Genomic DNA, 25,947 nt, shown 5'->3' with positions numbered 1-25,947 from the left:
TTTTTTCTCAAATGGACACTGTTAAAGGCTCCTGTTCTCCTGGGAGGCAACGTGGTTCTAAGCCTTTCTTAAAAAGGCTCAGAATAAGTGTAAGTAGCTTTTAACAGCTTTAGTACATTTTCGCTCATGCAACCTTTCATCTTCTGGATTAGGACAGCTGCATTTGCAGGCTGTGTTCAAAATCAGGGAACAGCAGCTCAGGAATCAAGCTCTCTAGGAGTCCGAGATGTGCATCTTTCTGGAAAGGGTTAACAGGCAGCCACGTTCCTGCTGAAGGCCCAGCAAACAGGTACAGTACATGTGGAGTTAGCAAGTTATTACAGAGACATTTGTTTGCATGGATTTTGCACAAACCAGCTTTTTGTGACAAGCTATGCCTTGAAGCTCAGTTCCAGAGAAATGAAGTGACGTCTGGGAATAATTCCTTACATTGCTTCCAGTTGGAGACACAGGTCAAGATTCTAGAAAAATAAAACTGTGACCACTCAGGGATCTAGAGCTGCTCAATTACACCAAGAAATAAAACCTGGAAGAACAAGAGAGTGTATATAACATCAGGTTTTCCAATGGCAATGCCTTGTTAAAGGGCAGTGTAGGGTGGCATCAGTCCCACAAGGCCACCGGAAAGCAATGTGAGCCAAGGTTCCTGGCAGGGAGTAAATGTTGTCTTTGATCAAATTTCGAGTGTAAGACAGTGAGAAGGGAGGAATATGTTGCCTGAATGTTAGCTGTGTGATCACCAGGCAGCCAGTGATCACCAGGACTACGCAGAAGATAGCAGCAACAGGAAAAAATCCTAGCAGGGGATGGGGTGTATCACACATCTGGGCACCTCATGGCAGCACAGGTCAAGGCAAGGGGAGAAGTGCAGCTGACTCCTCAGATAGTGAGACAGGTAGCATATGGAACAGGGCCATATTATTCTGTGTGAAATAATATACAAATGTTTCTTTTTTTCTTTAAGGGATGGTTGCCTGAGCCCAAGGGATGAACTGTTAACACTAAATGTACAATCACTAAAAGACCTGTCTGGAAAGGAGGCTGAGTCTGTCATTCCCCCAACGACGCAGCTGGTGAACATCTTGATGGCTCACAAAGTAAGCATGAGCAACTGTGGGGTGATTGGACATTGACTTTAGAGAGGAGGGGAATTTGCTCATCAGACAATTGAAGAACATGGTTTTGCCTTTCCTGACAAAACCCCAAACTTCTTGTGGTCAGACTCTGGTGACTTTCAGCATAGCTTTTTTCCAGATAAACAGAGGCTATGGGGAGGACAAGGCCCTGGGAAAATTTAGCAAGGGCTGTTCAAACCCTTCTTTTAGAAACACACACAGCTTACCAATGTTAATTTTCCACTTAGAAGTTGAAGAAAGGCAGAAATGGATTTAAGGAAAGATCCATGAATCCCGGCAAAGCCAGAGAACAAGCCTTATAACAAAGTAGTTCTGTGGATCTAAGGTCTATGGTTAATAGCAAAGACTTTTCAAGCTAGCTAGCTTGGTAAGAGAAACACTGCAAAATCATTTTCAAAATTCATCTGTAAGGATATTCTCTGTATTTCTTATTCTGAAGAGTTCTCTAACGGAATGGGACTGGAAAGCCCTAGTAGGATTTTGAGACTTGGCAATACCCCCACCTGCTGTCCAAGAGGAAAATGAGCATTCCTTAGGTCCTGTATCTCCAAACAGAACTCCTGAAATCAGGATTCTGAAACAAAGTGTTTGTCTTGGTTGGCTCCAGTTAGATTAGAACACACAGATCGTGCTCTGATGCTGCTCTTGTGACTGTATCAGCTCCTGTAGAATATCACTGAGCAAAAATCTGGCATTTTGTTTTATTTATATCAGTTTCCATATGGTGTCTGTATTTAATAATATTCTTCCCTTAACTGGGATTACCTCAGAATCAAATTAATTGGGTCACAGGAACAGGATCAGGACTTGCAGGAACTATCCAGAAGTTATTCCTAACATCAACTGGTTTTCAGATGTGATCACATATTTATTTTCCAACAGTTCTAAATACCTTCATTTAGAAAGCTGAATGTTTTATCGACAAGTTTTTAAATGCTAGAATTAGGGGCGATATTTTCAAAAGCAACAGGAGATTCCAACTGGAAGGTAATAATTTTTTTGAAAACTCTAAAACTTAGTCCTTGGGTTTTTTAAATGCTCAGACTGTATTTTGACTAAAAAACATCCCCCTGAATCAGAAGTTAGACACCTATCCACTATTACATAGATGGGATTAAGAATTTTCCTCTTTAATTTAACACCTACCTAAGGTGCTTGAGTGCCTGAAAAGTATGAGCTATCTCCAGAAATTAGATAAGCAAGGCTATATTTTACCCATCCATCAAACTATTAATCTGTCTGGACCAACTGGGAGTGCCCAATTAATTTTCTGTTCATTTTGTCTAAGGATCTGAATCTATTTCTATCTTGTTACTTTGTTATAATCATTTCTATGGCAAACTTTTGAGCTCCATTCCCCTTTATCTTCCTATTTATTTAAATAATTAATTTTGCTCCTTTTTTTTTTTTTTTTTTTTTTTTTTTTTTTTTTTTTTTTTTTTTTAATTCAGGCTGAAATCTGTGCAAGCCAAATTAGAAGAAATTTGGTTTTTTTAAGAATAGACCACTATAGAAATATCCTGCATAGCAATGGGTTTTGTTTGACGGATTTTCATTTATTTTGTTTTAGGCAACACCAACATGTAAGGAAAGGCCTTTGGAAATACAGAATGGTTTTCTGCACGGTAAGGCTGCATGTCAGCGGACTCGCAGTAACTCCACCAGTAAGTTGAAGAGCAATAATCTGTTTTCTCGTAATACTCAGGGAGTGCAGATCACAGGCCCCCATTGTGTGATGGTACTATGGTGCTAAAAGAAATGTTGTCCAAATTTATTCTGGGGTTCTTAGCTAAGAATTGCTGATGCATAAAATCATCAGCTTCTCTATTCACAACACCCTGCAGCCAGGTTTGGTGCATAAGGTTTGCACTTTATGGGGTTGTGGTGGTGTTTGTTTGGGGTTTGTTGGTTTGTTTGTTTTGTTTTGGGTTTTTTTGGTTTTGGTGTTTGGTTTTTTTTTTTTTTTTTTTTTTTTTAATGGTGTATTCTAAATAGGGCAACACTCTTTTTGGTAGGGAATGCTTGCTTTTTACGACATTTAACATTAATGGCTATCCCTAAGGTGACAACTGAAAACATCAATCCCTTCACAAAGAGATTTACAAGGGGAAAAAGCATTTCTAAGTAGCGTTCACCTAAAACGCCGATTGAAAGGTGTCCGAGCCTTGTGAAGTGACACACCTCTCTCCGTGCCCCGGCAGGTGTGAGCCCCTTGTGGGCCGGGGATGCGGAGGGCCCCGCGCCCCGCAGAGCTGCGCCCCTCAGGGACCGACAGCCCCACGCCCTCCAGGCCAGCCGAAAATCGCTGTCCCAGCAGCTGGACTGCCCTGCAGGGAGAGCCCCGGTGAGTGCTGCAGGGGTCACCGGAGAAACGCCCAGCGCTGTCCCCGGCAGGGCGCTCTGCATCGCCGCTTCCCTGCCAGGAGCCATCCGCCCTGCAGGCCCTGCCAGCACCCGTGGTCACTCTGCTCCCCTGCTTTCTGCCCCCAACCTCTCCCCTGTGAGGGTGGGAGGGCAGGAAAGGCTCCGTGCCAGAAAAGCCCCATTTCTCCGGGTTCTCCCTCCCTTTGCACAGCAGGTTCTACGGTGTGTCTGAATTCCAAAGGGTGCTTTACCCCACCCTGTTAAGAACCCCAGTGCCACCAGTCTCCTCAGCCACCTGCGCTGGCCCAGCCGTGGCCACAAGCGGGTACAGACTCACCACGGCCCCCACTGAAAGAGACAGATTTAAACACCCTGTTAAAGGAGGCTGAAGACTTGGCTCCTGTGCTCTCCACATGGATGCCAAGTGACCCGCCAGAGGCTGGGAGAGGGTTGGGATATTTATGTCCAAAGGTCCCCAGGCTCAAACGTGGAGGAGGAGATGGAGGCAAAGTTCCTCACACTCAGCTCCCACCTCCCTCCCTGCTGCTCCCTGCCTTTTCCTGGCCCATCACTCACCCTGAGAGACCCAAGCCTTTAACAGGAATAAGGAGGCTGCAAACCAGAGCACAAACCCCAACCAAACCACACCGAGCACACAGACAGATCCACAGGGATTCACTGGGTTTCCTTCTCATCAAAGCTCCTGCGTGGCACACGCTGCCCATTTGAAGAGGCTCCTTGGCAACATCCTGGCTATGGGTATTGCTACCCACCACAAACAGAACTAAAAAATACATCTCTTCACACAGAAGCAAAAAATTTGAAAATTTCCCATTTCAGATTCAGAAGACTCATATCAGAATAAACATTCACCCTGTTCTGAGAGAGGAATACATTTTGGAGAGCGTGTTTTTGGTCTTGCACACCTGTTCACCTCTTAATCCCGTTACCAATCTGATGCTGAATAGATAATCTTGCTTTCATGTCAAAATTGAGACTCTCGCATATGCAGAAGCCAAAATTTGGGCTGATTTTCCACTTTTCAACACCCATTAGTTTCACTTTGCTGCATTAAAAAGAAAAAAAAAAAAAGAAAAAAAAGAGTGTTGAACTCTCTCAGATGTGTAATGAGTGCAATTAACTATGACCCTGCTGAACTTCATGCATAATTAGCTTTGGGTAATGACTTCTGTCAGTGCTTAAATTATCTTGTAATACCATGTTGAAATAGGAGGTTTCATTAAATATTTCACTAAATATTTCATTAAAAGCTCATTAAAATTGGGCAAATCTCAGAGGCTGAATTCAGGAAATCCAGCACAAAATCATGTTTGGTGGGAAATGATGAAAACAGGTCTGGTATGTGCCAGGATAAATTTTTTAATCACAAGATGAAGGAAATATTTTGAATATCTTGATTCTAGTTCAGTTCTTCAAGGCAAAAATGATAATAATTGTTTATGTCCCCCAATGACTACATGTGGGGTTTTGGCATGGGGACTCAAGCCAGAGCACAAATATATCTTTCTACACCATTGCACCACTTCAAGGATCAGCATCCTAATTTTTCCCCAATTTAGTCCCTACAGGACAAATTCAGTGAGCAGTGAATTTCTGAACAACAAACGGCTTATGAAAATTAGAAAGAATTTTTTTTTTAAGAAAAGAATTTTTAGTACCATCAGTTATATGGAAGAAAAATACAAATAAACAAGTTGCTGCAATGTACGTTCAAGAATTTCTACTTATGCATAAAAGAAAACTGTGGGTTTTGTTGGTTTTTTAATGTTCACAGGCAATTTCGAGGCCATCTAGATCCCTAAGTACAGCTCAACTAGTGCACACATCCTGTGGCTCGCAGGCTTCAGTAATTTCAAACATTGTATTGATGAAAGGACAAGGGAAGGTAAGACTGACTCTGTTGATTTATGGTGACTTTTACTTCACCTCACAAATGTGATCTGCAAAGTGCAGAGAAGTGACTGCAGGTATTAACATTGCTACTTTTGTGTTGCCAATTCATAACTAAGCAAAAATTTAAAAAATAATTTAGACATCTTCCTATGCACATATAATAGTGGATTAATTGATCGGAACAAACAGAAAGCAAAATTCTGCTGAAATTCCCATTGACTCTTACTACAGGAATGTGACTGACTGTTTTTTCATGTATTATTCTACTCCACTGACCATACTGCCCATGTAGGTAATGCAGAAGAGACTGCAAATGAACAATAGCTCATGAGAACTGAAATGTGTTTTCTCACACACTTTTTCTTCCATAAATTAGGGTTTGGGCTTCAGTATCGTTGGTGGTAAAGACAGTATTTATGGACCAATAGGCATCTATGTCAAAACCATCTTTCCTGGTGGAGCTGCTGCTGCTGATGGAAGGCTACAAGAAGGTGGGAAATACCCCTTCTCTCCGTTTTCCCACTTACCATAAAATGACACTGAAAGACAGATTGAAGTTGAAATAAGCCATAAGTGTCTTTTACACCTGCATAGATTTTTGCATTTGCAAGAGTCCTTTTGAGTGCATGTATGTTATCATGTAACTTACTGCACAATACAGTACTAATAATATAATTTTTTTCTCATTCAAAACAGGTGATGAAATCCTTGAACTGAATGGAGAATCCATGCATGGATTAACACATTATGATGCTTTACAGAAATTCAAGGTTATGTACTCTCTTCCAGAACAACCTCTGTTTTTAGACACAACGTGCACGTGAGCTCAACCCATTCACTCATTGTCTGTTCTTTCTAGCAGGCCAAAAAGGGTCTTCTGACACTTACTGTCAGGACAAGCTTCAGCACACCTCATTCTGCTTCCAGCTGTCAGTCACCCCTCTTGTGTCAGTCACTGAGCTCCAGTACATGCATAACCAAGGAGAACAGCTCTTTCAGTTCAGAAAATGCAGCATTCTCATTAAACCCTACAAAGCCCAATGACAGGGTCATAATGGAAGTTACCCTAAACAAAGGTGAGCGTTGACATTAACTGAGCACTGCCAACAAAGCCCTGGCTGACAAACCACTGTTCCTTTGCTCTCTGAATGTCTTTCCTAACCTGATTCTTTTCCTGAACTATGGTTTTTAATACTCTAAATTAGATCTTGGTGCCTGTCAGTGCTAACAAGTATCTATCAACAGCAGGATTTTGAACACCATCTGTCCTCAAGAGCTAATTATTGAGGTATTTTTTCTCTCAGGCATTAGAGTCACATTCATATCCTTCACATGAAAAAGTAAAGCTCTTGTCAACAAATGGCTCTTATTGAGCAGACTGTGCAACTCTTACCCGTAATTATGCAAGCAGTTAATTTCACTCTTGAAAAGGCTTAAAACCAAATAAAATAAGTATCTAGATCTTCTTATAGTTCTTTCACCTCCTCTCCAAATGTCATAACCTTCCATTTATAAAAAACCACTGGCACAATGAAATGAACTTTAAATACGGGAACATCAGAGCAACAAACAAAGCAAAGTCCCTATGAGGTACCAGTCACTTACCGAACAGAAAGTATGGGATCTGACATCAGTGACTGTCCAGAACAAAGAGGGTAAACTCACAGAAATCTTAAGCTGTATTATATAAAACAGAGAGAGGACTGAAATTTTATAGCTAGTAGTAGCCAGATATCCTTAATTTTAACTTGTTTTTCCTCTTAATTTTAGCTCCTTGATTTATTTTTTTTTCCAATTCTGTCTCCTTGTAAAGTCATTCAAATTCTTCTGTAATGACAGATAATTTTTCAAAATAAACTTGCATTCCATTGTGTCTGTTACACTTTAATCATAAGGGAGACAAAAGCCATCATAACAACCCCACAATTAAATGATAGAAAGGTATAGAAAAGTGCAGTGGAAGCAGCAACAAATACTGAATGCACAACATTCATGAACATGAGAGTTTGGTTTTGGCTTGTGCAGAATATTAAATTTAATTAATTTTTTAAAATGTTTTTCAATGGTTTGTTTTGACTGTTTCTTATGTATTTTATTTTAATTATTACTGATTCTTTCAGAGCCAGGTGTTGGCCTTGGAATTGGGTTGTGTAGCATCCCTTACTTCCAGTGTATTTCAGGGATCTTTATTCACACCCTCTCGCCAGGCTCAGTGGCACATATGGATGGGAGACTCAGGTAGGATGAGAAAGGCTGCCTGTCTTATGCCACAAGTTTCTCACTGATCTTTTTTATGGGTTTATTTTTGACCTATTTGGGCAGGAAGAAATACTGATTTCTGGGAATTTGGGGTTTAAAGCATGTGTGCTTTTCTCAGGGTTGTGCATGTGTCTTTAGGATTTGTGGGGTTTCCAGAAATACAGCCACTCAGTGAAATCACTGCCTCTCGCCCAAGTTGGGCTAACTTTAAAGGTCAGACAAGCTTGTAGCATTGCTACTGGAGGAGATTTCCAAACAAAAAAGTATTTTGAAAAAACTAAGCATATGGCATAATGCTTGTTTGAGCACTAGATTTTTTTCTGATACAAGCTCCTCAAATTCTATCACTTCTTACCCAATAGAAAAACAAATTTGCTTAAATGGACCTTAGTGAGAGTGTAGAAATTCACTTTCAGAGATTTTTGACCAGATAGTAGTTTTGAACATATTGAGAATTGAACAGAATGCAGCATTTTCAATGGAGTCTTTTTTAGGTTTCAGTGTTCTGTAACCCTCCTCTCTAATACTTTAGCTGAAAGAACTATAGTCTTAAATTATTTGAATATTTGCATGATACAAATCAGTGCCTTCAGTCAGACTCTTCAATTGTGAGAGAATTAGAGCAGAGCAAGGCAATCTCAGTTTCCATGTGAGCCAAATTTGGATTTCATCAAGAAAGATCCAGCTTAGTAGACTTTGATAATTTGTCATCAGAATTTTTCTTTTAATGAGTTATTCACATATGTAGCAGAAAAATAACATCCTTTCTGGACTTAAACAGCACTAACATAATATAAAGACATTAAAAGTGAAGCGTTAACTGGAAAGGAAGGAAGGAAGGTGTAGGTGGAAGCAGCAGCTGAGCTGCAGACAGCAGAAAGAACACCAAGTGTGCTCAGCTGAACATGCAGGAAGCTCAGAGTTTGCATGCAACATGGCACATCAAAACCCCTTGACATCCAACTCACTCCCATTCCATTTTCTCTAACAGAACAGAAAGACAGATTTTATCTGTAAGCAAATTAGAGGTCAACCTTATGAATTTGCTTTTTGTATGTTTTCACATGGGTGAGACAAGGTCAGGAGAAAATCTCCATTGTTTACATCCTCCCTCTTTTTTTTTTTTTTTTTTTTTTTTTTAATATCTGTCTAGGTGTGGAGATGAAATTCTTGAAATTAATGAAACTTCAGTACAAAATACAACCCTTAATGAAGTTTATGCTGTGCTAAGCCATTGTGATCCTGGTGCAGTACAAATCATTATTAGCAGACACCCCGAACCGCAGGTAGCAGAGTCCGTATTCTTTCTGACTTTCAATATAGCACATATTGAGAACTAAGGGGGAGCAAGTGCTGATCTAACACAAGTGGGAAAATGTTGACTACAAAGATGCTGATCTCTTTATGATCATGACTGCACACAAAAAGATCTGAGATATGCACCATCTTAACTAGAATCATCTAAGATTTGAAGGTCACTGGTGACAGTCTTACACGAGGTTCTACGCAGTGAATAAGGAAACTACAGAAACAACATTTAAGAAATAACCCAAAACATAGTTCTCATGTAAGAAAAAATTGACAATAAGAAGTAAATAATTTGAGAGAGGGAACATACCTTCCCAAAAAGAAATAAATGTTTATAAAATCGTCTTCAGTAATTAAAATTTAGTTCTTCTCCTGCCAATATTTGTAATTAAATTAATATTAAAGTGCAATGTTATTCTTGCAAGGTTTTTTCTACAAAATGCTTCCTAACACTAAATACTGTATAAACTATTATCAAGTTTAAAATGTTACATAAACTATGCTGTGTTGAATTACCTTATACTGGTAAATCCAGGAATCCACTTCTAGTGAAATCTGCAAAGGAATGTATATCTTTGAAAGGTCCCATTTTACCTAAACATCCTCTAAAACCAGCACATCCATAGATATACTTAATATATACTGGGATATGTACAAATATAATGGTGTGCAATTAACTCACCTCATGGGAGTAAAATGACATGATATTTCCTAGGTGTCTGAGCAACAGTTAAAGGAAGCTGTTGCACAAGCTGTGGAGAGCAACAGATTTGGAAAGGAGAGACACCAGTGGAGTACTGAAGGTAAGGGAATAAATGCATTCACTGAGACATGGTAATTTTGATTTAAAAGATGTCAAAGATGAGTACATGCTGTATTAGAAGCCTTGAAAACATAAAGTAACCCAGAGTAGAAAGAAAGAAAGAAGAGGAAACCTCACAGGACAACTCTCCTAACGTGTCTCCAATGTTATGTTACCAGAGAGATGAGAACAGACCAAGTCTGTCTGATTACCGACAGCATTTTTTTGTGCAAACTTCCTCTCACAGTTACTCATCCTCTCTGGTTTAGAAGTTCTGCTCAGAGCTTTTCAAACAACTGTAGGTGACAGGACTATGACAACAAGGAACTGCACAATGAAGGTGATGTCCTAGGGTAAACCTTGTTAATCCCTTATTTGTGAGGAAAGGATATGCAGTCATGGCTGGAGCCATTTGCCCAGCTCTGATGTGACATCCTCTCCCAGTAATGTATTGAATGATACTCCTTTGAGTGTCTTCTAAAGGACCGATGGGTACAGTCATAAAGTATAGCATATAGTATAGTAAACTATAGTATAGTAAAACTATAGTGCTGACATACCTATATATAGGGAAAATATTTGGGTGTTCAGGAACTTGGCTGTTGACTTTTGACCCTACAAGCCTTCAATGCATAAATCATACCTTTGTATCCAGCAAGGATGATATTTAGCTGCAGATTTAATCAGCTAAATCTTAGAAGTGAGCACTTTGCTTGCACTGAACAGACATTTTGAACGTGTTCCTGATCCAGGTGTGAAGAGGCTGGAAGTGAGCTGGCACGGGAGACACCCCTGTGAGAAGCACATGGACAGGAGTGCGGGTTACTGCAGCCGCAGGGCACAGCGGCTCATGACCCGCTCCAGCAGCGACAGCAGCTGCAACCCCCGGGCCTCGTGTGCCACTGCTGCTGTGCACCAGCTCACAGACTTGAAAGCAAGAGTACACAGTGTAGATGTACCAATCACCCAGCAACCTGGGCTGCTGTACTCATTCTCTGCCAGTAATTCAGGGAGAAATTCCCCTCCGTCCTGCAGCGAAGGCGCTCGAGCCTTGCAAAACACTAAGAAATCATCAGAGATCCTCGTTAGAAAACCTAAATCATCAAAGCCCAAACCTCCACCAAGGAAATACTTCAAGCAGGACTGCGCTTGTGGTGACCAGGGTAATGCAGACAGGAAAGAAAATCTTGTATCAGAAGTGGCTGTATCACCTTCTGCAAGTGCTCAGGTAAAGAAAGATTTATAACATTTTTCTTGTGTCTGCATATTTGTGAGGCAGGGGAAGGAGGAAGGCAAAGTGGCTTTGCATGGCAGCAGGAAGAGGGGTAGGAAAAAGGGAAAATATATATATGTGTGAGAATTGGGGGAAGAAGATGAGGCTCTTCTGTTTTGAAAATAAGGTGTGTATCAGTGAAGCCAGTTTAGTACAAAATGTTATGTTTAAAGAAGGTCAGAAGTCAGAGAATTGTCTGAAGGATATCTTCCATACTAAGGTATCTGAGTTAAAATCCCAGTGAGAGCAGCTGCATGAATGCATGAGTCCCTGCCCCTCTTCCTGAGCATGTGCCACTGGTGGTATTGAGCATGCTCTGGTACCAGGGTTATGCCCTCGGCTGGGACTGGAGGGATTTACACAGCCTCTGATGCCAGCTTGGCGTGGCTGACCCCAACAACCTGTGCCACAGAGTCATATCATTTATGAAGTAGTCATGAAGCAATAATTTCTTTGTTTCAGTAGTGGATTTTTCTTGGAAGAAAGCATTAACATTATGTACAGCAGGGAATCTTGGCCTCAGATACATTTCTTGAGACCAAGAGGTATTAAATAAACTCATTTAAACAGTGGTGCACGTACGTATTAGTTTATGAGCTACAGTACTTGAAAAGAGTGTACATTTGTACATTACTAAATTTCAGTTCCCTCTCTTGTCTAAGACAACAGAGAGTGTTTCACTTTTGCATGAGCGTGAAGGATTGTGAGATCTGCATGTTGAAACAAAATTGTGGTTTGTTTAAAACTGAAACCTCTTTTCCCCAGGTTTAGTAATATGCCAGTAGAAATGAACTGTTCTCAATGCGATGCAAAGGAAAAAAACAAACAAACAAATATACAAACCCACAAAACGCCCCCAAACAGTTCCCAAGCTGCAAAGATACAAAGATACAAAATTAAACAGAGCAAACTGAAGTACACAGATAATGTTAGTATCCAAGAAAATTTCAGTTAAGCATATTAGGTAAGGTCACTTTTACCATCCCCTAGGTAGAAACTACAGCTAGAAAATCAAATTTCAGAAGTAAAATTAAGGGAAATAAGTACTTGTTGAACTTATCTCTCCCTGCAACTTCTTGATCTTCATACTTTGTCATTCTAAATGACAGCGAGAAAAAACTAAATATCAAGATCAATAAAATCCATGAAAAATCAAGGTCTGTTCAGGAAGACCACTTCCTCCATTAAGACATTCTGTATATCTGTATATACCCAAGAGAGAAAGTTTCTTGTCAGAATGTATTTCAGATCATTAAGAGAAGGTTTTATCAGTGCTTTAAAATTTTTTTAACCTTTATTTCCCACAAATTTGTATTAGCCTGTCTGAGGCTTGCATACCACAATTTTAAATGGGGTTTCTGGTTTTTTTCCACATTCATGTATTTTTTCAGACCTTTTTTTCAAATTCATATATAGTGTGGTTTGCATAATTGCATTCTGACACACTTCTCTTTCCTGTTTGTTCAGCAGGAAGTTGGAGAGCCAATGCTAGAGGGACATCAAACTGATGTAACCCACAGTGTCTTCACCACTTCTCCTACAGCATATGCTAAGGAACACACAGCTGCTCCAGAGGGCAGAGATCAAGAAAGAAGAGAAAAATTCGGTATGTTTAATTCCATGAACTTTTTTTTCCCCAACTAAGTGTGTAGTATTTAGTTTGGATTCCAAAATGGGTATTGAGCTGACTTCTCTTTCTCTTTAAATGTAGTCTTCAAACCATATCTGTAAATGCTGGGGTGAATGGATGAAATTTCAAATTATTGATTAATCTCTGTAAAGAAAGGGAAAGTAGATCAAAATCAGCATAAGAGATGATTTATTATTTTTTTAATTATTGGTTAATCTTTGTATAAAAGACAAACTAGATAAAAAGCAGCATAAGAAATGATTTATTGTAAATTTGTTAGTGGACAGGTACAATAATGCTGCATCGCTTCAGATGAAGCTGCTTAGTTATACTGAATATCTGATATTAAACCTTAGTTTTATCATTTCTAAGGATATTTTTACACACAATTTTAAGGCTCTAGTGTTGCAATAGTACAAACCACTGCTAAGTTACTTTCCTGCTGTGCTAGTTAGAATTAAGCAAATTTAGTGTTAAGGGAACAAGACAGTCTCAAGAGGTCTCTTACAACATGAAGGTTTATGTATTTCTGTAAGTTATGGCTCAGATCATTAAAAAAAGTAAAAATGTTACCTTAAAAAAAAAGTTCACACTGAAGCAGAAAACAGTGCCCGTGCAGCTGTACAAACAGAAGTTTGCTGCCATTCAGCTCCACCATGTCTAATATTAAAATGTTTTATGCCTCTATGAATTAAAAAATATTCCCATATTAGAATCAAGCTTTTATAGATCAGAAAAATCAATTGGAAATGCCTGAGGAAATTTGAGGAAGCATAAATATCAAAGATCTTCCTATGATAGTCTTTTTAGAGTAGGATATACCTATAAATGTAGAAAATAAAAAATGTTATTGAAAAGAATTTACTGTAACACCAGCTTTTTCTCTAGGCTGCAAGCAACATTGCACTTTTAAGTTTCTCTTTGCATTGTTACAGCCTGTATCAAGATTTCAGCACCCCAGAATTTCAGTATTTGTAAACCCTTGAAAAAAGCAATCTTGTATTTAAGTGGACAAGAGACTTGTTTTTAATTTAATTTCAGTTCTGGATTCAGAACGTATACATCAAGAATTATGAATTTTTAAAAAGTTTAAACCTTTTAGAAACTTTAAAAAAAATCTATCAGAGGCTTGAATGAAATTCAAGCTTAATGAATTAATAATGATGCAGTGAGAAGGGCTGGAGAAGTGGATGGATGGTTGTTTATAATCGATGTCTCTTTATTACAGGAACACCACTTTCATCAATACAAAGGCCTGTGCTTAAAAGACAAGCACGGGTAGATTATAGTCTTGATACAACAGAAGACCCCTGGGTTAAAATTTCTGACTGCATAAAAAGCTTATTTAATCCTACCATGAGTGAAAACAATGTCCACTTAGATTTGCAACCTGGCATAGACAAGAAAAAAGAGAATCAAAATCGAAGCAGCTCAGAGACAGTTCTGAAGAAATCAGAATCAGAATTAGTTGGTTCCAAAGTGCTAAAATCAGATGAAAATGACAGTGTGAAAAAGGGTCCTCCTGTTGCACCTAAGCCCACCTGGTTCCGCCAAAGTCTGAAAGGATTGAGAAAAGCAAATTCAGATCTCAAGCCACAGGCAGATCAAAGTCCTGCCAACCATGACAGTACTTCTAGCCAAAAACTGCAATCCAGCTTAACACGTGTGTCTCCTGGAAGATCATCAATAAAACAAAGAATAAGCTCATTTGAATCCTTGAGTGCTCCACAGTCACCTGAAAAAACCCATCGAAGGTTGAGCCTAAAACCGTCGGTGCAGAAAGAACCTTCTCCCGCTGCAGCAGGGGCAGAGGCAGCTCCAGTCTGTTCAAACCAACCCTTCCTCCAACATCACGAAAACAGCCACCAACAGCCACCTGTGGCTGTGGCCACAAAGAGCCTGGATAGATCTTCCTCTCGCAGGGAGGGGATTGCAACCAGCTCAGAGAAAAGCAGCAATGCCAGCACTGAAAAGTCACCAAGTCTCTTAACTCCAGGAGCCATTGCAAACTCCCATCTTGTGTCAGTAGCAAAAGCACACAGCCTAAGGTCACGAAGCTTCCCTCTTACTGCTGCCCAGGCTTGTGAGATAATGAAGCCGTATGATGAGAAGTGTAGCAAAATCTATTCCATCAGCAGTCAGGTGTCATCTGCTTTAATGAAATCATTGCTTTGCCTTCCTCAGTTCCCAGCCTCTTCTGGAAACAGTGCATGGGAAACTCTGGACACAGTGGCTCAGTCCTCCATGGAGGAGGATGGGGCTTCCATCTCACCGGCAAGCGAGAATCATCACCTGGACACTGGGTTTTCCCTAAAGTAAGATATCATATTTAAAACTCAGATTTACAGATCAGCTTCACTGGTTAGCTGACAGATTAGTTCTAAGGCAGCAGAACACAGAAGTAAAGCACAGACTAAGTTAAGAACTTTTTAGAGCATGAAGGTTAAATGACTCATGACTGTTAATTTTGGTTTTAATTTGTATTATATACGTACATGCATATTTCAAACATCCTCCTATTCAAGGAGCATTATTTCTAGTATCTCCATGATAAAGCAGATTTAAGTGTCTTTGCCTAAGGCCATGAGATTATTCTTATTCTTTTATGCAATGGATTCTACTTCCTTTAAGTTAACACGACTAATTTCCATTTGCCCATATTTATAATAGTTGTAGGAGTTACCCCCCAAATTACATGCTAAGAAGATGAAAAGATGACTGCTACAAAATTGCCTTTTACTTTAGTGGGTATGTCCTCTCATAGCTCAAGGTTTCTTTTTTGCTCTTGTCACAATGGGACAGCCTCTCGGAGCTGAGAGAATACACAGTGAGCCTGGCAGACAAAGGGAAGGAGGAAGACAAAGAGGAACAGGGCTCACCTCAAGCATCCGGTGTGTTGGGACAGTCAGTCATCTCTCTGCTTTCCCCTGAGGAGCTGGCAAAACTTATAGAGGAAGTCAAAGCCCTAGATGAAGAAACTTTAAAGGTAAATCTGCCTCTTTTTTTTTTTTTTTTTTTTTTTTTTTTTTTTGTGCATGATTTTCAGAAAGCTGTAGAGTGAATGTATCTGGCTAATCTTTGCAACTTAATATTATGCTTATGCCACTAAATCTCATTATAAAACACACAACAGACTTTCCAATCATTTTGACATAACTTTTTTGACGTTCTTGACTTTATTCCTTTCTCTGCCTAGGAATTTGATGACATTCATGTTACAGTTTTGCATAAAGAAGAAGATACTGGGCTTGGATTCAGTCTGGCAGGGGGCATTGATCTAGAAAACAAAGTGGTAACAGTAAGTAGAATCTTAAAAAATACTCCCAAATCAACGCTCTATCTGAAAATACATACCTTGAAGGTTTTCTACTACAGTTTTTGGCTTTTAGATAATCAAAGCAGGCAGCTGTATTGCTAGGGTTGGAAGGACCATAGTGGGTGAAAACAGGTTCCTTCTGCACAGAGCTGCCTCTCCAGGTGTCTGACAGCAGTGTCCTCTTCCTTGGGCACCTCCCCCCCAACAGCTCTGAAAGCTGAGGCAGAACACACAGCCCTCACAGGAAATAACCAACATATTACACACATGCTTATAGACTATTCAGGATGGCCTGGAAGAATGAAGTGGGTGAAAACACGACAGGGGTCTGGAAATTAGAGCTAAGTCTCACACCTCCTTCCTCTCATAAGCAGAGCAGCAAGAGGGTCAGGAAATAGAATATGCAAGATACATAGCAGGCAGCACAGATTTAGGCTGTCTGGTACCAGGGCCAAACTGCTCCCCTGGCTGCTTGAGGAGGGATGTGCACAGGAAAACTTCTCCATGCAAATTCATTCAGTCCTCCATCCTGAAATGTCATAGAAGCAACTTGTTCCTGGCAAAAAATGAAAAATGCACAGTGTAAAGTGTTAACTAGGAGACTTAGTGACTTGTCCTTCTTTCCTCTTCCCTTGTGTGTGTGTGGTGACTGGGCTCTTCAATAGGTTCACAAAGTATTTCCCAATGGACTGGCCTGTCAGGAAGGAACTATTCAGAAAGGAGATGAAGTACTCTCCATTAATGGGAAGTCTCTGAAAGGTGTGACTCACAGTGACGCCTCAGCAGTCATGCGACAGGCACGACAACCCAGACAAGCTGTTGTTGTCACCAGAAAATCCAAAGATGGAGAAAAAAATCCCAGTGTTTCAGTCAGCTCTAGTACATCATCAGTAGCAAGTGATGCCTCACAAGAGTCTGGTAAGTTCAGTGGCATCATCCTGCAGCCCCCACCTGGTAAGTGTTTATTCATTACCTGAAATTCAGGTGTTCCTAAAACCAACACTGGTTGCATAAATCTGTAAACCCTGATTAAAGACAACACAGTTAATAAAACATTCCTGAAATAGACATTGAAATATTTGAAATTACCTTACTGAAAAGGGAAAGAATTAATGGATTTCTAAGACAAAAGAACTCCTTAAAAAACCCAAGCAGGTGTGAGTCTCTATGTGAATTTCTGTAGCTGTACAAAGATCATTATTGTAGCAACACATGTAATTGAAGGTATAATGACAACTCAGTGAACAGTGATTCTTTATCCTAATATTGTTACAAGACTTGTTCTCCATGAAAGAGAATTTCAGTTTGAAAAACAATGTGCTATTGTTTGATATAGCAGGTGGCTATGTCTGAAACACAGCTAGGTCAAAATTTTGCAGAATATTCCACTTTCAGTGTTTTGGTTTGTTTTTTTTTTTTCCTAAAGCATGATGTGGACATCTGTAGCTTTATTTCCATACTGCAAATTAGCAGCCTTGTAGTCAATAACTAGTAAATAATATGAAGTCAAATATTTCCCTTAGATTTTTCATTTAACAGATTTTTATAATTCCTGTAAATGCCTTATGTTTCCATTCTTCCAGTAATTCAAACATAACTTTCTTTCCCCAGCTTCCCAGAGGGCCTTAAAATGACAAAATGAGAAATTAAAAGCTTTAGTTTTCTCTTTAATTTGGCAGTTTATAGGACCTTTGCAAAGAATCCAAAAGTTAATTTTTTCTAACAGATGTTTGAACTTTTTAGACTGTGTGCTATCCATGTCGTAACTTTCCATTTGTTTCCAGCCACTGGAGATACAATCTGCACTGTAACTCTACAAAAAACACCTGCTGGTTTAGGATTCAGTCTGGAAGGAGGGAAAGGCTCTATTCAGGGAGATAAACCTATCATCATCAACAGGATATTTAAAGGTAAACACACTTAACATGTTCCCAACTCAGACAGGCTTGTGGGATTCATAACTGACTGCTGATTTATAACTATGGAAATGTTATTTTTTCAAATGCAGCATTATATTGTTGGGTGCCAGCAATTTGTTGCCTGCTGGGACCAGGTGGTTTATAACAAACAGGCTGTTGATCCATTCACTAGTAAGTGAAAGATCCATTAAAGTTTCCTCCACAGAAAGAATGAAAGGAAATTCATTTTCTGTCCCCAGGGACCGCACTGGAACAGAGCAGCCCTGTTCAGCCTGGCGATGAGCTCCTACAAGTGCACACAACTGCCATGCAAGGACTCACTCGTTTTGAGGCATGGAATGTAATCAAGGCATTACCTGATGGGCCCATCACAGCCATCATCAAGAGGAAGAATTGCAGTTCTGTTACCAGCAAGTCATCCAAAACTCTGTAAGAGGAGGGATTAGACTACTGCCAATATTCAAACAAAGGATTTTATTACTTGCAGGCACTTGGCTGCCACAGCAAGATACTCAGAAAGCATCCATGAGGAGTATACTGGATCTTACTGCCAGTTACAGAGAAAGCTGTCTGGGATTAACTAAAAATTAACTAATTTCAACCTTCAGAAACAGATGTTACAAAGCCTGTAATTATAAAACAATGACTTTGTTAATAATATACTGGTTGTAATAAAATATGTGACAGCTGTAGTACTCTCCTATTTTAACCTATTAACTTAACAAGTATCAGAAGCAGATCCTGTGCTAAATTTTCGGTGTTACTCTCCAAGTCCTGTTCCCTACCTTCCCAGAAACAAGAAATGTGTCTACGAGTCTACAGCTAAACACTGCCTTAGAGAATGGATAGGGCAGAGAAATGGGTTGCAGTGTTGTGTGTCAAAACAACATTCCCTAGAAAATTATAGCTTTCCTATTAAAAAGAGACCATTCAGGACAGCCAAAAACCTGTAAAAGTGACTTTCTACTAGCAGCTGACAGAGCCATCTCAATGCAGCAGGCAAACACAGGGTGGAAAGGAGTTCTCATGGTATTCCAAAGGGGAGGCAGGAAGCTGAGGGCAATGTAGTGGAAGTTTTCCCAGTCTTCCCCTGGTCAGAGGTCTCAAGAGGACTTCAGCAGGACAATAACAAGGCCATTCAAAACAAAATCTCACCTTCTAACAACACTTTTTTCTTTTAAATGTGTTAATTTTGCAAGGGAAAGTACCAGCAAGCGTAATTGTGAATCCAAGTACTTCTGAACTGAAATGTTTATTCTGAAAAGGCTAAATAACTTGGAGACAAATCTACGCTTCAGTGATTCCTACATGCACTGTATGGAATTCTACCAGCAGCACAGGTACCTATGGCAAGATGGGCTCATGGACCCACTTGGTCTTCTCTGACCTGCTTCATTAAAGGGAGAGAGATGCAAGGGCAGGATGGATGTGTGACTCCCGAGCTGAGAGCCACATGGCTGATCTGGTTATTGTCCTTGGCTGTTCACCTTCCCAGAGATGGGAATTTTCTGTACCCTTCTTCAGTTACCCAGTTTCACCAGGAAGAAGCGAAGAAGCTCAGGGGCTGTTTTCCATACACTTAACACAATGCCTCAAAACCAGCAATTAAGAGAAAGGGAAGGAGGATAGGCAGGAAAAGGTATTAATTAAATCCAGACATTGAACTTGCCGTGGCCTTTTCTCACAAGACAACTGTAAATTAATCCTTGAAAGAAAATTCTTGACAAGCCATCTGTCCCCACACTTCCAAACATTTACTCAGCAGAGCTCTTTCCCAAAAAATAACTTCTGTCTCAAAACAAAAAAATTATTAGTTGGGTGGCAACCAAAATAAGAGAAAAATATGAGAGTAAATCTTATACTTTTTTGAACTACATACTTCTTATACTTTTTTACCTACATAAAAGTCTTTGCCAAAACATTTCCAATTCCAATTTGGCAAGGCAGAAGGCTGAACGTGAAGGGTTCTTAATTCCTGGATAGAAGGTGTTGAGCACTCAGAAAAGGGGTTTTGAAGTTATTCCAGTGAAGTGTCTGGTCCCACCACCTTTATTGCACTAAGCAATAAAAGCCCTTATAAATAGCTAATAAGAAGCCATATTATCTGCAAAAATAATTTGCATTACTTGTGGAAATAATGAGTGGTGACCTCGGCTGCGCTTCTTGAACTTTCTACTAATTAAATTCATATAAATCCTGGCAAGATTTGCCAAGATGTTGTAATTCACACCTAACTTCAGTACACTTAAAAATATGTCTAAGACTCTGTAGTATCAAGGCCCACATCTCTTCTCAGTGAATTTGTTATTCTTCCTAAGTAAATAAAACAGCAACTGGAAATAAAGAACCAACCAAGGGCAAAGAACCTTGAGGGTAAGTGTTCTCACCAAACTCTTCTTCCTAAGGTAGTGGGAAGGCTTTTTCCCTCTGTTTTCCTAAAATTCAGAGAGATGCTGGAGCTCTAAGCTGCTCTTCGGCTTCCCTGATGTCAGAACAGGTGTATGAGGAACCATTTCAAAGGATGATTCAGGAAAAACAGTAAGATGTAGCACAAAAATATTTATTTCACCACACTCACACAAGTTTTTACATCTTTGTATACAAAGGAGACTGGACTAAAAACTGTCTTCTTAAAAAACTAATCCATGGGGTGAGGTTTACAGTGGGAAACATATTGTGCTAGTCCATGCCCTATACCAAAGGTAAAAAAATACAGGGACAGAAAGCAGAACATATTAACCTTGCTAAATAATCAAGTCATCACAGTAAAATCACAACCTGCATTCAACTTCCTCACTCAGCAATTATTTTTACTTTTGTAATTATATATAATCCATAGTAATGTCTGACGTTCCTGCAGCAACCATAGATATCTCTTAAAACGGACACATCTTGGCACACAAAATCAGGCGCTGATTTCCCAATGTAAAGTTGGGAGGCAAACCAGTCCTAGAAAAAAGCATCATCCTTATGGCCTGTCAAGGCAAAGCTAACGAAAAGATGATTTACCCGTTAAAACCTCTCACCACAGGAAACCAAAAAACATTCAATTACAATTCAAAATGGTCATTGCATGTGCCTTTTAAAAAATAGCAAGTAAAGTGCTTAATCCTCTTTATTTATTGCCTCTATGTCGGTTCAGTTTGTTCCATGACACTGTGAAACCACTGGTTTTGGTACTAGAGAGGGGAAAGGGAGTGTGTCTATTTGCCAGCCCACACACCTGTGCATTCATTAGCACTGCTGGACCCTGACTTAAAAAAAAAAGCACTTACGGCATATTTACCATCAACATTGATGTCTGCTGGAACAAACAAGTGACATCCTCTACATAATCCCATTTGTTCTGGCTTTTCACAATTTGCTGGCTGGACCCACCGAGGCATCTTAGCAGCTCTAGGAGTGCTGGCAGCAGGAGGAATACATCTTCTTTGGGGGAGAAACATTTTCCCTCAGGAATCTACAGGGAGCTTCAGAGACCAAACAGAGCTGACCTGCACCTGGCTGTGGTGTTAAGTGGATTTTAGCAATGCTTCACCTCACAGACACTGACAAAGAGCGGGCAAGAACAGATCCAGTCCATCTTCTCCCTGCACAGTCACCACTGCTGCCTCCAGGATTCTGCTAGCCTCTGGTGCGGAATTTTTCTGATCATTAAAGTGAAGAATTTCATATTACACAAGAATATACGGTTCTGCATGCAGTCAGGTAGAAAATGCTGCTCTAAAAATGTATTGTACTCAGTTCATTGTTTCATGTCATCTTTTTTTCTACCTTAGTGGATAGAAAAGCCTGAGGCTAACTTTGTATTTTTTACCCACAAGCTGACAGATTGTTTCCTACCCTCAGCTGGTGATGTCAGCAACTCATCTTGTCATGCTTTTAATGCCTTAACAGCTTTGGTCAGGTTGCTGTAAAATCCAGATATGCTAGATGGAAAAAAGGAATCCACCACTGTCTGGGGAAGATAGCCACCAAGATCCGTCTGAAAGAAAGTGAGGAGCTCAGTCCTGTCTGGCTCCCTGCAAAGACAATGAAAGTGATTTTATAGCCTGTGTTTTAAGAGCATTAAGAACTTTCCAGTGACTCTTATTTGCATTAGAGTAGATACTTCCAAAAGCTTTTCTTTTTTTTTTAAACAAACAGATAAATTTCAGTGAATATAGCTACAAAATTAAGTTTATCTAGGCCCTAATTAGCTACATGACTCTGTCTACAAATTATGGCACATCAATCAGATAGTTATTTACCAAAAATTAAGACCACATCTGTATGTTTTGCTGAATTTCTGAATTTAAGGAGGTCAGGAAGAACTGCACCATGATAACAGTTTCTGTAACACTGAACTTCCCTCCAGGAAATGACGATAAACTAATTCATTGCACAAAAATGAGAACAAGAAGGGCACTCAATCACAATGATTACTGAGAAGGCAGAAACATACCATTGCCAAGAGGTTACAGGTCACATGCAATCATGCACATAAAGACACCACACAGTGGATAGAGGGCTTTAAAATTTGTAACATTCAAAGAGATTGTTTCTTACCCTGGAACAGGTATGCAGAAACAGCCACAGGGATAATTAAAACCTCTCACAAAATTTGGTTGAGGAGGACAGAGTGGGTGTTCCACATTGGTGGCTGAAAGAAAAAGCATTGAAGGAAAGGGTCATTCTTCCAGAATACAGGAAAGAGTCTTTGGCACACAAAGCTCCAGATGGGAAGCAAACTCACTATTCAAAATGTAATTAAAAAGAACAGTACAACTTTTTCAGTGTGGGGCTGACAAGTGGTCAGAAAAGACCACTCTGGCCTTAGAATGGGGAAATCAAAGAAGCGTTGAATTTAGAAGCAATTGTTACTGAACTCTGAAGAGGAAGCATCGGCACTTCGACAGTTTCATCGAACCCACGCTGTGTGAGGGCACTGCTTTTCTTGAGAGGTCATTTGGTTCACTTCCAACAAATCCATGTCACACAGATACATCACTTGGCTGCTGACAAGCTGCACTCTACCAAGTATATAAATTCCTGACAAGGCTTTTCTGAACTGGAAATAGGACACCTGAACAGTGGGGTAATAAAATCTCAGACTTGTAACAGTTAAACAACAGAATGAAAGTGAAAAAACAAATAAAACCAAAATCCTTCTATATAGTGGCAGTTCCTTAAAAATCAGCCCTTTTTGTTTTCATAAAACCAATTATTTTCACATCCAGGAGTGGTACATTTATTTAATGGCTTCACTGAAACTTGTGCAGAAAATGTTAAAACAGGATTTAGCCTAAATGAGACTCCTTTTAGAAAGTTCTATAGACTCTTAAGACAACAAAATAATCCCATTCAAAATACCCTAGAATTTAGCAGTAAATTAAATACTTATTTAATCTCAAAAGCATGGCAAGGGAATAAACCATAGGCCAGCCTTATCATTATCTGAATATTATGATGATTTAGATATTCTGGGAACAACAATGTAGAGACATTACTATTTTCTCTTCTGATCAAGATCATGTCAACAACTACTGAACAGCTTGTTACTTAGTTTTAATTTTCTGTTTATTTCTGGTAGCTTTTATTTTATAGTTGTTTTCAGTAGCTGCTGGTTATCTCCAAATATAACATGAACCTGTTCAGAACACAAGTGCTTTACCAGCAGACTGCATTGTCCCATCTTCATATTGCTTCATTACTATTACATCCACAAATTCCCTTGGTGAAATAATCCTCATGCAAGCTGAAGGGGTTGTGGTTCTGCATACAGAGACAGTCTGGAAATCACAGAACAGAATTATGTTAGTTGATGTTTTCAAAAGTAGAACAGAAAAATCCTTGTACTTTCTGGCACTCTTTTAGTTATACCTTCTAAACTCCATTGAGCTGTTCTACATCCTTTGTTGAACAAAAGGTCAATCAGCACAGTCAAAAGGCACTATCATGATCAATGAAGGACAGGAAAAGAAACAGTGATAAGGCATTGCTTCCATGTTCAGAAGGGACAGATACCACAAGGGATACTGAAATGCAAATCTAGCACACCTGTGCTCCCAGGACAGTTAAAACCCTTGTCCTCCCCAGGACGCCAGCAAAGATAACTTTGTGTAGTGTACACAGGACACAACTTGATAACCCCGTTTGTTACACTGCACAAACATTAATGCTACCATCTACTGCCCTGACTGGCTTCCAAAACAGAAGTTTTTACCACACTGGGAGGTGCTGGCACATCTGTGAATTTCAAGTGGCAGGCTGCAGCATTCCTGAAGTTGTCCATAATGAATACTAAATGCCTAGAGGATTCCCCCAAGAAAAACAAACTTCCTGGAACTTCAGCAAACATTTCTGGGACTGGTTGTGTTTGCACCTGGCTGCCTCCAAGCACATACAACTTCAGATTGGGGATCTAAATCCAATGCTCTTTTAATTTTCCAACATGCTTTAAAAAGAAAAGGAATTAGACTGTGCAACTGTGGCAGTAGAAGCTGCTGCTCATACACAGCCCTGCTCATCTGTCTGCTCAAAGTGTAGCATCTCCATTTTAATGACATGCAAACCACTGGGTGCTGAGGCCAGCTAAAGGCAGGGTGTGATGTGCAGGGCAGAGTGTCACTGCTACCATGGTGAAAGATGGGAACTGAGTTGATGGCTGATGATGTGAATGCTTCACTGCTTAGCTAAGTCTATGTACTTGCTAAACCTTCTCTTCCCTCACACTGAGCTTGCTAAAAACAATCATGCTTAGCTTGATTTGCAGCATTAACAATGTTGTGCAAGAATCTTTAATGTTATATACTTAATGTTATACCTATACACAGATACGTTACACATTTGCATACTTAAGTACACAGTATTTAGCCAAGAACGATTTTCCTTTCCTTTCAGAAAGGTAAGCTATTATCTATATAAATATATATGTTAATAAAATGCATACAATTTATTGAAAAAAGATAAAATTAAAAAAAAAAAAAAAACCAAAAAAAAACCCCACCAAAAAAAAAACACCCACAAAGGAGAAAAGGGTTTTTATCCCAGTATCGTTCAGCTGATCCAGCCAGAAACAGAGTACACCTTAACTCGCTACCTCCCTGCACGTACCATCGGCTGTCTCATAAGGCCCGACGCTTCATATATCTCGCCGGAACAGTTTTAAAGGAACTTACATCACTGATGGCTTCAATGACCTCGAAGTCCTTCACGTTTTGGTCCCATTTTGTCCTGAGCCCGCCGGCCACCGGCTTTATGCACTCCCAGACATTCTGCGGGCTGGCGGGCAGGATGCCCTCTCCCTTGTACCTGCGGGGCACGAAACGAAACCGAACCGCGCTGCTCCAGACCTCGCCCGGCCGCGGCAGCAGGGCGGGCAGGACCCCGCGCCCCGGGAACGAGCCGTACTCACAGGTTGCCAGCGAACTCCGACGAGGGTCTCCAGGACACCGCGACCTCACCCTGCGGGACGGGAAGCGTTCAGACCCCGGGCTGCGACGGGCCGGCTCCCGCCCGTCCCCGCCGCAGCCCCTGACCCAGCGTGCTGCGGCAGCGCCGCGGCAGCCCCCTGACCCACCGTGACCCGCCGTGACCCACCGTGCTGCGGCAGCCCCGCCAGCCCTCGGGGTCCCTCTGGTAGAGCCGCAGCTGCTCGGCCGCCGCCTCAGCGCGCTCCACGCAGTCCATGGCGGGCGGGCGGAGCCGCTGCGGCGCCGCTTTGAGCGCCCGCGCCGCGCCGCCCCTGGGCCGATGGCGGCACCGCCCCTCACCTGAGGGTGACGCCGGCCCGGCCCGGCCGCGCCTCACGGGACAGCGAACGCGGGGCTGGGGACGGGCAGAGCCCGGGCAGCGGGGATGGCACAGCGGGGTTGGCTCAGGGGGGACGGCACGGCGGGGATGTGGTAACGTGTGTGGGATCGGAGGCGGAGCGGTGCTTGCTCGGAGATAGGGCCGCCCCGCGCTCGTCGCTGGTGTAATCCCGGTCCCAGTGACGCTGAGAGAAACAAGCGAAACACCAACCAACCAATTTTCAGTATCTAAA

At 40.7% G+C, this 25,947-nt stretch overlaps 2 protein-coding genes across 4 annotated transcripts in view; one reads left to right on the top strand and one right to left on the bottom strand.

The window, feature by feature from the left end:
* The window catches only part of IL16 (interleukin 16), a 30,480-nt gene extending 11,958 nt beyond the window's left edge, over positions 1–18,522 (top strand). Inside the window, exons 3-21 of one of the 3 annotated variants that reach the window (XM_040077277.2) lie at positions 153–289; positions 965–1,073; positions 2,707–2,800; positions 3,338–3,480; positions 5,296–5,406; positions 5,791–5,905; positions 6,111–6,184; positions 6,277–6,490; positions 7,535–7,652; positions 8,827–8,959; positions 9,697–9,784; positions 10,536–11,011; positions 12,527–12,662; positions 13,915–15,001; positions 15,489–15,672; positions 15,883–15,984; positions 16,668–16,920; positions 17,787–17,912; positions 18,161–18,522. In XM_040077277.2, coding sequence (XP_039933211.2) covers positions 153–289; positions 965–1,073; positions 2,707–2,800; positions 3,338–3,480; positions 5,296–5,406; positions 5,791–5,905; positions 6,111–6,184; positions 6,277–6,490; positions 7,535–7,652; positions 8,827–8,959; positions 9,697–9,784; positions 10,536–11,011; positions 12,527–12,662; positions 13,915–15,001; positions 15,489–15,672; positions 15,883–15,984; positions 16,668–16,920; positions 17,787–17,912; positions 18,161–18,354 — 3,894 coding nt within the window. In that variant the 3' untranslated portion in view covers positions 18,355–18,522. Of the gene's footprint in view, positions 1–152; positions 290–964; positions 1,098–2,706; positions 2,801–3,337; positions 3,481–5,295; positions 5,407–5,790; positions 5,906–6,110; positions 6,185–6,273; positions 6,491–7,534; positions 7,653–8,826; positions 8,960–9,696; positions 9,785–10,535; positions 11,012–12,523; positions 12,663–13,914; positions 15,002–15,488; positions 15,673–15,882; positions 15,985–16,667; positions 16,921–17,786; positions 17,913–18,160 lie in introns of all 3 variants that reach the window. The other 2 variants (XM_040077276.2, XM_058422370.1) reach the window with 2 other exon arrangements.
* Positions 18,523–20,460: 1,938 nt separating this feature from the next.
* Positions 20,461–25,617, bottom strand: STARD5 (StAR related lipid transfer domain containing 5). The gene is made up of 6 exons (XM_040077663.2): positions 25,503–25,617; positions 25,318–25,367; positions 25,082–25,214; positions 23,575–23,692; positions 22,470–22,563; positions 20,461–21,943 (listed from the first exon to the last, which is right to left on the bottom strand). Exons 1-6 carry the CDS (start codon positions 25,590–25,592, stop codon positions 21,796–21,798), a joined length of 633 nt encoding a protein of 210 aa, XP_039933597.1. The 5' UTR covers positions 25,593–25,617; the 3' UTR covers positions 20,461–21,795.
* Positions 25,618–25,947: the final 330 nt, after the last annotated feature.

This window comes from Hirundo rustica, chromosome 13 (assembly GCF_015227805.2).
Source record: "Hirundo rustica isolate bHirRus1 chromosome 13, bHirRus1.pri.v3, whole genome shotgun sequence".
NCBI classification, from domain to species: domain Eukaryota; kingdom Metazoa; phylum Chordata; class Aves; order Passeriformes; family Hirundinidae; genus Hirundo; species Hirundo rustica.
The sequence above is the reverse complement of the archived record's forward strand: the minus strand, read 5'-3'. Positions and strand labels throughout refer to the sequence as shown.